General features: G+C 63.2%; 1 protein-coding gene across 1 annotated transcript in view; it reads right to left on the reverse strand.

Annotated features, from left to right (window-relative positions):
* ttc21b (tetratricopeptide repeat domain 21B) overlaps positions 1–10500 on the reverse strand; it is a 143297-nt gene extending 132797 nt beyond the window's left edge. The window contains exon 1 of the mRNA XM_072473910.1: positions 10004–10500. Within this exon, the coding sequence (XP_072330011.1) occupies positions 10004–10030 (27 nt within the window). The 5' untranslated portion in view covers positions 10031–10500. The remainder of the gene's footprint in view (positions 1–10003) is intronic.
* Between the last annotated feature and the right edge of the window lie 1552 nt (positions 10501–12052).

Here is a 12052-nt window from a genome sequence, read left to right on the forward strand (position 1 = left end):
GAACCAAATAGATGGTGTTTTAAACTGAAGGTTTCGTAAGTGCCTGTGTTGACAGAATATCTTGATATATAGCATTGACTGGTAGAGAGATGCTCACGGTCTCCAATGACAAGCCTTTGGGAGAGAACTCTTAGTTCAAGCCCACTTGCAGCTCTTCTCACGTGAAGCATCTGATCATAAAGTCATGAATTTAATGATGGGTAGATCTAGTTCCGCCATTACTCCCCTCTGGAACATCAGGTTGTGCAAATGCTCATCAGACAATGAAGTTGGATATTGCAGGATTTCCCCAGATTGACCGAGGAATCTAAGCTTCACTTTTAAAAAGCCAATGTCCTGCTTGATGATGGCACTTGCAGCCTGTGGCAGCATACGTGTTCTCATGGCTGTGGGTTTTGAATGCATGCGTTCCTGAACTGAGAGTGGTCAATCTCACAACTGTAGCACTGGGAGTACATGTAGGAACTATTTCCAGCAGCCTCTGGAAGATGATGACCACCACAGGAATGTTAGTCACAAACAGTGACATTAACAGGTTGACTCCACCTCATCCAAGACCAGAGAGCAGTGTAAAAGTAGCCGAAAGCAAAGGTTACCACTTTGTTAATAGCACTAAGTGGTTCACCTTGATGGCTTTCATTTGTTTTTTGCAAATTGTTCAAACTTAATTACACTGGAAATATTGAGCCATGTTCCCAAGCTTAGGGTCTTCCATTCCTACCAACAAAAATGCAAAAGAGGGAAGAAGGGGTGAAAGGAAGTGATGGTTTTTGAATGGAGACACAAAGACTATATGCTTTCAGTAAGAATGGAACTATTCAAAATTCTGTCCAATGGATCTGTTCTCACAATCAGAGCGAAGTTTGCAAGAGCATGCAGTCTTAATGGATGAGTCTAGCGCTCAGGTGAAACATGTCTTGATCAGATGTGCAATCCATCCTGATGACAGCTTTGAGTCGCAAGCCCAGCCAACCTCCAAGAGGGCACAGACTCAGGATAAGGGGCCAATCATTTAGGACTGAGAGGAGGAGAAATTACTTAACTCAAAGGAACATACGACTTAGGAGCAGTAGTAGGCAATTCAGCCGTTCGAGCCTGCTCTGCCATTCAATCAGATCATGACTGATCTCTTCACGGTCTCAAACCCACCTCCCCACCTGTTGCCCATATCACTTTAACCCATTTTTGTATCAAAAAATATATCTTTCTCTTTCTTGAAACCATTTAATGACTCAGATTCCACAGCACTATGGAGCAGCGAGTTCCATAAATTCATTATCCTCTGTGAGAAGTAATTCCTCCTCACCTGTTTTAAATCTATCGCCTCTCAACTTATATCCATGACCTCTTGTTCTAGATTTCCCACAAGGGGGAACATTTGGTCTACATTTACTTTATCAATCCCATTCAGGGGAAAGGGTTGTAGTTTATAATCTCGACCTCAGAGGCTTATGAATCCTCCATTACTGAATGCATTTAAGGCTGGGATAGGCAGATTTTAGTCTGAGGGAATCAAGGAATATGAGGAATGGGCAGGAAAATTGAAGAAGCCCAAGATCAGCCATGGTCATGTTGAATAGCGGAGCAAGCTTGAGGGGCCTTATGGTCTACTCCTGCTCCGACTTCTTGTGTTCTCCCTGCATAATGTGGGCACCAGTTGCTCTGCATCTTCCTCCTCCTCTGAACTGTGTTGTTTCAGGGTCTCACCCTCTTCAACGTCCATGTTGAGAGCTTGCCACCACAATGCACAAGACCGGAAGAAACGACAGAGTCGTGAACACAGCCCAGTTCATCAAGCGAACCCACCTCCCATCCACTGACTCTGTCTATACCTCCCGCTGCCTTGGGAAAGCAGGCAGCATAATCAAAGACCCCTCCCACCCAGGTTATTCTCTCTTACAACCTCTTCCATCTGGCAGAAGATACCAAAGTCTGAGAACACACACCAACAGATTCAAAAACAGCTTCTTCCCTGCTGTTACCAGACACCTGAATGACCCTCTTATGGACTGAATTGATCTCGCTACGCATCTTCTCTACTGTTATAGCACTACACTCTATATGCTTTATCCGATGTCTATGTATTTACATTGTGCATTTACCGTATGTCCTACGTTTTTCATGTATGGAACGATCTACCTGGACTGTACACAGAATACTTTTTACTGAACCTTGGTACACATGACAATAAATCAAAATCCAAGATCCACACAAGAGTGTACTGCAGTGTACCTCACAAACAGTCCAGGCATTGGAATTGGATTTTCAAATTGCCTCAGTGGTGGCGCCACTGCTTCTCTCTCAGGGTTACATAAAGTGTGAGTAGCCAGCAATTCAAGGGATGTTCCATCTCTCCTAGAAGCCATCCAGTGAGTACGGTTGATGGCATGAAGAGTAGCAGCATCCTGGACCAAGGAGCGTGAAGGTAAGCACCAGGATAGCAAGCCCAGAGATGCATAATAACCTTGTGTTGTCATATACCAGCTGAACGCTTCTTGCTCATGAATCTCACTTGGCACCTTGGTGGCCACTTGGGTGCAATCCATGATGCTCTGCATGCCTGGGAATTCAGTGATGGAGGTAAATTGCACTGTACCCTGCATCTGCAAGATCCCATCAATTTGATATTTTGTTTCTTATCCTGCTTTCATAAATAGAGCGTCAGTGACATGCGAGATGCAATTGTGTGCTGCCATTTGAAAGATGCCACAAAGTTCTGATCCTTGGAAAGAGCCAGAGGCGGAGAAGGCCACAGTGACTTTAAAGGCTACGGGAAAGGAATGGAAAGAAGTGCAAAGTGGTCTGAGGTCTTCCTCAATGAGGACAGAAATCTCAGGTACCACCCATCTAGACAGGCAGAGTCTCTCTGACATTTCCAGGTACCTTCTTTGGCAGTCAATGCTAAGTGTGGCCTTTGTTGCATTCTGGGCCTTTGTTTCTCTCCTCTGTCTTGCTCACGTCTGGGGTTCTGCACCTGCTCAAGAGGATATTGATCTGCATCACTATTTACCCTAATCTCCAAGTACGTTGCTTTGTTGCCTTGCTTGTGGTCATATTTGCACTCTCAATGCTTCTTGTAACTTAATGCTCCACAATCCATGGAGGGTCAACTGACCAAGTGCCCAGAGACCACTTATTCTGCTAACTCTGCTCACCCAGCACCTGTGTGCGAATGGATGAATTCCCCTCTAAGCCAGGTGTCCTGTTATGAGCCCATTTCACTGAATGACTTGGCTATGGCAAGCACCCAGTCGCATTGTCTTCACCTTTGACTTGGCCCATTCCAGATCCACGGTAGTTCCCATGCATTACCATGAAAATCGCAGACTAGCTCCTGAAAGCTCACCGACAGATTTAAATGTGCATTACTCAGAACTGGACTGGTTAACAGGGTCCATCTTACCCCCACATCACAACAATGACTGACAGTTAACTAGGGCCAGACTAGTCAGAACAAAAAACAATGACAGGTCGCCACAATGGCACGGAAGAGCTGTCACAAGGGTGGGTGTCAGGAAATGAAATGCCAGCTTCAGTTGCTATGCCATCGGACCTTGGTGACCCGGGGTGGGGGGGGGGGGGGAGTGTTGGACGGGGGGGGGGTTGGACGGGGGGGGGTGTTGGACGGGGGGGGGTGTTGGATGGGGGGGGGGTGTTGCACGGGGGGGGGTGTTGCACGGGGGGGGGGTGTTGCACGGGGGGGGGGTGTTGCACGGGGGGGGGGGGTGTTGCACGGGGGGGGGGGGTGTTGCACGGGGGGGGGGGGGTGTTGCACGGGGGGGGGGGTGTTGCACGGGGGGGGGGTGTTGCACGGGGGGGGGGGTGTTGCACGGGGGGGGGGGTGTTGGACGGGGGGGGGGGGTGTTGGACGGGGGGGGGGGTGTTGGACGGGGGGGGGGTGTTGGACGGGGGAGTTGTGGGTGTTGGACGGGGGGGGGGTGTTGGACGGGGGGGGGGGTGTTGGACGGGGGGGGGTGTTGGACGGGGGGGGTGTTGGACGGGGGGGGGGTGTTGGACGGGGGGGGCTGTTGGACGGGGGGGGCTGTTGGACGGGGGGGGGGGGGTGTTGGACGGGGGGGGGGTGTTGGACCGGGGGGGGGGTGTTGGACCGGGGGGGGGTGTTGGACGGGGGCGGGTGTTGGACGGGGGGGGGTGTTGGACGGGGGGGGGGTGTTGGACGGGGGGGGGGTGTTGGACGGGGGGGGGTGTTGGACAGTGGGGGGGTGTTGGGACAGTGGGGGGGGGTGTTGGACAGTGGGGGGGGGTGTTGGACAGTGGGGGGGGGTGTTGGACAGTGGGGGGGGGTGTTGGACAGTGGGGGGTGTTGGACGGACGGGGGGGGGTGTTGGACGGACGGGGGGGGTGTTGGACGGGGGGGGGTGTTGGACGGGGGGGGGGTGTTGGACGGGGGGTGGTGTTGGACGGGGGGGGGGGTGTTGGATGGGGGGGGGGGTGTTGGAAGGGGGGTGCTGGACGGGGGGGGTGTTGGACGGGGGGGGGTGTTGGACGGGGGGGGGTGTTGGACGGGGGGGTGTTAGGCGGGGGGTGTTGGACAGGGGGGGGGTGTTGGATGGGGGGGGAGGGGTGTTGGATGGGGGGGGAGAGGGGTGTTGGAAGGGGGGAGAGGGGTGTTGGATGGGGGGGGGAGAGGGGTGTTGGATGGGGGGGGAGAGGGGTGTTGGACGGGGGGGGGAAGAGGGTGTTGGATGGGGGGGGAGGGGTGTTGGACGGGGGGGGGGAGGGTGGTTCGAGGGGGGGGGGTTGGACGGGGGGGGGGGGAGGGTGGTTGGACGGGGGGAGGGGGGGAGGGTGTTTGGACCGGGGGGGGGGAGGGTGGTTGAACAGGGGGGGGGGGGTTGGACGGGGGAGGGGGGGGGGGGAGGGTGGTTGGACGGGGGACGGGGGGGGGAAGAGTGGTGTTGGACGGGGGGGAGGGGTGTTGGACGGGGGAGGGGTGTTGGACGGGGGGAGGGGAGGGGTGTTGGACACGGAGGGTGTTGGACGGGGGGGGAGGAGAGGGGTGTTGGACGGGGAGGGGTGTTGGAATGGGGGGGGGGGGAGGGATGTTGGACGGGGGGAGGTGTGTTGGACGGGGAGAGGTGTTGGACGGGGGAGGGGTGCTGGACGGGGGAGGGGTGTTGGACGGGGGGAGGGGTGTTGGACGGGGGGGGGGGGCGTTGGACGGGGGGGGGGGGGGTGTTGGACGGGGGGGAGGGGTTGTTGGGCGGGGGGAGGGGTGTTGGGCGGGGGGGAGGGGTGTTGGACGGGGGGGAGGGGTGTTGGACGGGGGGGGGCGTTGGACGGGGGGGTGTTGGACGGGGGGGGGTGTGTTGGACCGGGGGGGGGGGTGCTGGACAGGGGGGGGGGGTGCTGGACGGGGGGGGGTGCTGGACAGGGGGGGGGGGGTGCTGGACGGGGGGGGGGGGGTGCTGGACGGGGGGGGCTGTTGGACGTGGGGGTTGTTGAACGGGGGGGGGGTGGGTTGTTGGACGGGGGTGGGTGCTGGACGGGGGGGGTGTTGGACGGGGGGGGGGGGGGGAGGGTGGTTGGACGGGGGGGGGAGGGTGGTTGGACGGGGGGTGGGGGGGTGGTTGGACGGGGGGGGGGGGAGGGTTGTTGGACGGGGGGGGGAGGGTGGTTGGACGGGGGGGGGGGGGAGGGTGGTTGGACGGGGGGGGTGGAGGGTGGGGGTTGACGGGGGGGGGGGGAGGGGGTTGGACGGGGGGGGGAGGGTGGTTGACGGGGGGGGGGTGGAGGGTGGTTTGACGGGGGGAGGGGGGGGGGAGGGTGGTTGAACGGGGGACGGGGGGCGAAGAGTGGTGTTGGACGGGGGGGGGAGGGGTGTTGGACGGGGGGGAGGGGGAGGGGTGTTCGACGGGGGGAGGGGGAGGGGTGTTGGACACGGAGGGGTGTTGGACGGGGGGGGGGAAGGAGAGGGGTGTTGGACGGGGGGGGGTGTTGGACGGGGTGGGGAGGAGGGATGTTGGACGGGGGGGGGGATGTTGGACGGGGAGGGGTGTTGGACGGGGAGGGGTGTTGTACGGGGGGGGGGGAGGGGTGTTGGACGGGGGGGCGTTTGAACGGGGGGGGTGTTGACGGACGGGGGGTGTTGGACGGGGGGAGGGGTGTTGGACGGGGGGGGGGGGTGTTGGACGGGGGGGGTGGGGGGTGTTGGACGGGGGGGGGTGTTGGACGGGGGGGGGGTGTTGGACGGGGGGGTGTTGGACGGGGGGGGGGTTGGACGGGGGGGGGTTGACGGGGGGGGGGTGTTGGACGGGGGGGGGGTGTTGGACGGGGGGGGGTGTTGGACGGGGGGGGGGTGTTGGACGGGGGGGGGTGTTGGACGGGGGGGGTGCTTGGACGGGGGGGGGTCTTGGACGGGGGGGGGTCTTGGACGGGGGGGGGTCTTGGAGGGGGGGGTCTGGACGGGGGGGGGTGTTGGACGGGGGGGGTGTTGGACGGGGGGGGTGTTGGACGGAGGGGGTGTTGGACGGAGGGGGTGTTGGACGGGGGGTGTTGGACGGGGGGTGTTGGACGGGGGGGGTGTTGGACGGGGGGGGTGTTGGACGGGGGGTGTTGGACGGGGGGGTGTTGGACGGGGGGGTGTTGGACGGGGGTGGGGGGTGTTGGACGGGGGGGTTGTTGGACGGGGGGGGGTGTTGGACGGGGGGGGTGTTGGACGGGGGGGGTGTTGGACGGACGGGGGGGTTGGTGTTGGACGGGGGGGGGTGTTGGACGGGGGGGGGGGGGTGTTGGACGGGGGGGGGGGGTGTTGGATGGGGGGGGGGGTGTTGGATTGGGGGGGGGGGGGTTGTTGGAAGGGGGGGTGCTGGACGGGGGGTGTTGGACGGGGGGGGTGTTGGGGGGGGTGTCGGACGGGGGGGGGGGGTGTTGGACGGGGGGGAAGAGGGTGTTGGATGGGGGGGGAAGAGGGGTGTTGGATGGGGGGGGAGGGGTGTTGGATGGGGGGGAAGGGGTGTTCGATGGGGGGGGGAGGGGTGTTGGATGGGGGGGGGAGAGGGGTGTTGGATGGGGGGAGAGGGGTGTTGGACGGGGGGGGGGGAAGAGGGGTGTTGGATAGGGGGTGGGGGGAGGGGTGTTGGACGGGGGGGGGGAGGGGTGTTGGACGGGGGGGGGAGGGGTGTTGGACAGGGGAGGGGTGTTGGACGGGGGCAGGGGGGGTGTTGGACGGGGGGGGGGAGGGTGTTGGACGAGGGGGGGGGGGGAGGGGTGTTGGACGAGGGGGGGGGGAGAGGGGTGTTGGACGGGGGGGGGAGAGGGGTGTTGGACGGGGGGGGGAGAGGGGTGTTGGACGGGGGGGGGGAGGGGTGTTGGACGGGGGGGGAAGAGGGGTGTTGGACGGGGGGGGGAGAGGGGTGTTGGACGGGGGGGGCAGAGGGGTGTTGGACGGGGGGGAGGGGTGTTGGACGGGGAGGAGGGGTGTTGGACGGGGAGGGGTGTTGGACGGGGGGAGGGGTGTTGGACGGGGGGAGGGGTGTTGGACGGGGGGGGTGTTGGACGGGGGGGGGGGGAGGGGTGTTGGACGGGGGGAGGGTGTTGGACGGGGGGAGGGGTGTTGGACGGGGGAGGGGTGTTGGACGGGGGGGGAGGGGTGTTGGACGGGGGAGGGGTGTTGGACGGGGGGGGGGGGAGGGGTGTTGGACGGGGTTCGGGGAGTTTGGAGGGGGGGGGTTTGGACGGGGGGGTTGAGTGGGGAGGGTTGAGTGGGGGGGTTGAGTGGGGGGTGGGGTTGAGTGGGGGGGGGGTGAGTGGGGGGGGTTGAGTGGGGGGGGTTGAGTGGGGGGTGGGTTGAGTGGGGGGGGGTTGAGTGGGGGGGGGTTGAGTGGGGGGGGTTGAGTGGGGGGGTTGAGTGGGGGGGGGTTGAGTGGGGGGGGGTTGAGTGGGGGGGGTTGAGTGGGGGGGGGTTGAGTGGGGGGGGGTTGAGTGGGGGGGGGTTGAGTGGGGGGGTTGAGTGGGGGGGGTTGAGTGGGGGTGGTTGAGTGGGGGGGTTGAGTGGGGGGGGTTGAGTGGGGGGGTGAGTGGGGGGGGTTGAGTGGGGGGGGTTGAGTGGGGGGGGTTGAGTGGGGGGAGGGGGGTTGAGGGGGGGTTGAGGGGGGGGTTGACGGGGGGGTTGACGGTGGGGGTTGACGGGGGGGGGGTTGACGGGGGGAGGGTTGACGGGGGGAGGGTTGACGGGGAGGGTTGACGGGGGAGGGTTGACGGGGGAGGGTTGACGGGGGAGGGTTGACGGGGAGGGTTGACGGGGGGGGTCGACGGGGGGGGTCGACGGGGGGGTCGACCGGGGGGGGGTCGACCGGGGGGGGTCGACCGGGGGGGTCGACCGGGGGGGGTCGACGGGGGGGGTCGACGGGGGGGGGTCGACGGGGGGGGTCGACGGGGGGGTCGACGGGGGGGGGTCGACGGGGGGGGTCGACGGGGGGGGGTCGACGGGGGGGGGGGGTCGACGGGGGGGGGTCGACGGGGGGGGGTCGACGGGGGGGGTCGACGGGGGGGGGTCGACGGGGGGGGTCGACGGGGGGGGTCGACGGGGGGGGGTCGACGGGGGGGGGGGGTCGACGGGGGGGGTCGACGGGGGGGGGTTCGACGGGGGGGGGGTCGACGGGGGGGGGTCGACGGGGGGGGGGTCGACGGGGGGGGGTCGACGGGGGGGGGGTCGACGGGGGGGTCGACGGGGGGGGTCGACGGGGTGGGGTCGAAGGGGGGGGTCGACGGGGGGGTCGACGGGCGGGGGTCCACGGGGCGGGGGTCGACGGGGGGGGGTCGACGGGGGATGTGTCAACGGGGGGGGTCGCCGGGTGGGGTCGACGGGGGGGGTCGACGGGGGGGGGTCGACGGGGGGGGGGTCGACGGGTAGGGGGGTCGACGGGGGGGGGAATCGACGGGGGGGGGTCGACGGGGGGGGGGGTCGACGGGGGGGGTGTCGACGGGGGGGGGTGTCGACGGGGGGGGGGGGTGTCGACGGGGGGGGGGGGTGTCGACGGGGGGGGGTCGACGGGGGGGTGGGTCGACGGGGGGGTCGACGGGGGGGGGGTCGACGGGGGGGGTCGCCGGGGGGGGGTCGACGGGGGGGGTCGACGGGGGGGGGTCGACGGGGGGGCGGTCGACGGGGGGGTGGGGTCGACGGGGGGGGGGTCGACGGGGTGGGGTCGACGGGGTGGGGTCGACGGGGGATGTGTCAACGGGGGGGGGTGTCAACGGGGGGGGTGTCGACGGGGGGGGGGTCGACGGAGGTGGGGGTCGACGGGGGGGGGGTCGACAGGGGGGGTTGACGGCGGGGGTGTTGACGGGGGGGGGTGTTGACGGGGGGGGGGGGTTGTTGACGGGGGGGGGTAGACGGGGGGGGGGGGTATTGACGGGGGGGGGAGGGTGTTGACGGGGGGGGGGAGGGTGTTGACGGGGGTGGGGTTGACCGGGGGGGGTTGACCGGGGGGGGGGGTTGACGAGGGGGTGTGGTTGGCGGGGGGGGGGGGTGTTGACGGGGGGGGGGTGTTGACAGGGGGGGTTGACGGGGGGGGGGGGTATTGACGGGGGGGGGTGTTGACAGGGGGGGTTGACGGGGGGGGGGGTTGACGGGGGGGGGGGTGTTGACGGGGGGGGGGGGTGTTGACGGGGGGGGGGGGGGGTTGACCGGGGGGGGGGGGGTTTGACCGGGGGGGGGTTTGACGAGGGGGTGTTGACAGGGGGGGTAGACGGGGGGGGGGGGGGTTGACGGGGGGGGGGGGGTATTGACGGGGGGGGGGGGTGTTGGCAGGGGGGTTGACGGGGGGGGGGGGGGTTTGACCGGGGGGGGGGGTTTGACGAGGGGGTGTGGTTGGCGGGGGGGGGGGGTAACCGTGGGGGCCGGGGGGCGAGGGTGCGGGATGGTCTCTGACAAAGAGATGCGGCGCCGGGCTCTGAGCCGCTGCAATGTGCCAGGAGGAGCGCAGCCCGCAAATCCGGTCCGCCTCCCGGTCTCTGTCCACCCTCAGTGCCCCTTCCTCACCAGCGAGGCCGAGTCCTGCTCCGCCATCTCCGCCCGTCGCCTGGTTACCAAACACAGGCAGCAACAATCGAGCCCCAACCGCCAGCCGATCGACAGCTCCTGTCTGGCGTTTGCAATGCAGCGGGTGAGGCAGCACAGCAGCTCACTGTCACATACGTGTTCACAGCAAATCACTGTTCTTCAAACAAAACCCGAGGACAATCTCCCTTTGTTTTTTTCACAAATTTAATTTGTCAAGAAACTGTTTAAAAGACACGGGAGAGTGCCAAAACAAGCAGTGTATGATGATTCTTTCTAAAACTGGTTCAGCCTCAACTGGAGTATTGCATCAATTCTGGGCATGACTTGAACCATGTGAAAGCTTTCGTTGGCAGAGAAAATTATTGTTAGAATGGTTCCAGGGATGAGAGACTTCAGTTGCATGGATAGATTGTGGAATCTGGGGCTGTTAGTGGTGCCAATCAATCCAGTTGTTATACCGTCAATTCACTGTGAGAACGAGTGAACATTAGGCTTTATTATCCATGAACTCGCCTGCCAGAGTCAGCTGTACAAATGAGTGCCACCCACAGGTGGCCGGTCTATATATGGCCCCGGTGAGGGCGGAGCCAGAAGCGGAGCCCACCGGGGTTCCAGTGCAGCTGGAAGTAGACCGTATCATCACTTCCGGGTCATAGGTCACAGCATTATACAGACAGCTCATGCATAACCTGCTGTTAAACATTCACCCCCTGTTAAAAAAATCAAGTCCAGTGGGGGTCATTAAATATTGAGTCTTTCTGGAGGCCGGATCGTTCTTTGAGACCTCCTCAGCTCTGGCGATGCAGCGGGCACGGTGAGGTGATGGTGGCCAGTAGAAGTGCGGTTTGCACTCCGCGCAGACCTGGCAGTCCCTGGTCATGGCCTTGACCTCCTCGGCGGAGAAGGGCAGATTGCGGGCCTTAATAAAGTGGGTAAGCCGGGTGACCCCCGGGTGACAGAGGTCATCGTGGATAGCCCGAAGTCGGTCACCTTGCGCGCTGGCACATGTGCCACGGGACAGGGCATCTGGGGGCTCATTGAGCGTCCCAGGACGATACTTGATATCGTAATTGTAGGTGGAGAGTTCGATCCTCCACCTCAAGATTTTGTCATTTTTTATTTTGCCCCGTTGTGCGTTGTCAAACATGAAGGCGATCGACCGCTGGTCAGTGACGAGGGTGAACCTCCTACCGGCTAGGTAGTGCCTCCAGTGCCGCATGGCTTCCACTATGGCTTGTGCTTCCTTCTCAACCGAGGAGTGTCGGATTTCGGAAGCGTGGATGGTTCTAGAGAAGAATGCTACTGGCCTGCCCTCCTTGTTGAGTGTGGCGGCCAGTGCGACGTCTGACGCATCGCTCTCTACCTGAAAGGGGACGGACTCGTCCACCGCGTGCATTGCGGCCTTGGTGATGTCGGCCTTGATGCGGCTGAAGGCCGAGCGTGCCTCAGCCGTCAGGGGAAAAGTGGTGGTTTGAATAAGTGGGCGGGCTTTGTCCACATAGTTGGGGACCCACTGGGCGTAGTAGGAGAACAGCCCCAAGCATCGTTTGAGGGCCATGAGGCTGTGGGGAGGGGGAAGTACCATGAGGGGGCGCATACGGTCGGGGTCGGGCCCTAATATTCGGTTCTCCACAATGTAGCCGAGGATGGCCAGTCTGCGGAAAATGCACTTCTCTTTGTTATATGTGAGGTTGAGGGATTGGGCGGCCTGGAGGAACCTCTGAAGGTTGGTGTCATGGTCCTGCTGATCATGGCCGCAGATGGTAACATTGTTCAAGTACGGGTATGTAGCCCGCAAACCGTACTGGTCCACCATTTGGTCCATCGTTCTTTGAAAGACCGAGACCCCGTTAATGACGCCGAAGGGGACCCTGAGGAAGTGGAAGAGCTGGCCAGCTGCTTCAAAGGCAGTGTCGTGGCGCTCTTCCGGGCGGATTGGGAGCTGGTGGTAGGCCGACTTCAGATCGACCGTTGAGAACACACGGTACTGTGCGATCTGGTTGACCATCTCCGCTATGCTGGGGAGGG

This window comes from Scyliorhinus torazame, chromosome 2, assembly GCF_047496885.1.
Source record: "Scyliorhinus torazame isolate Kashiwa2021f chromosome 2, sScyTor2.1, whole genome shotgun sequence".
NCBI lineage: Eukaryota > Metazoa > Chordata > Chondrichthyes > Carcharhiniformes > Scyliorhinidae > Scyliorhinus > Scyliorhinus torazame.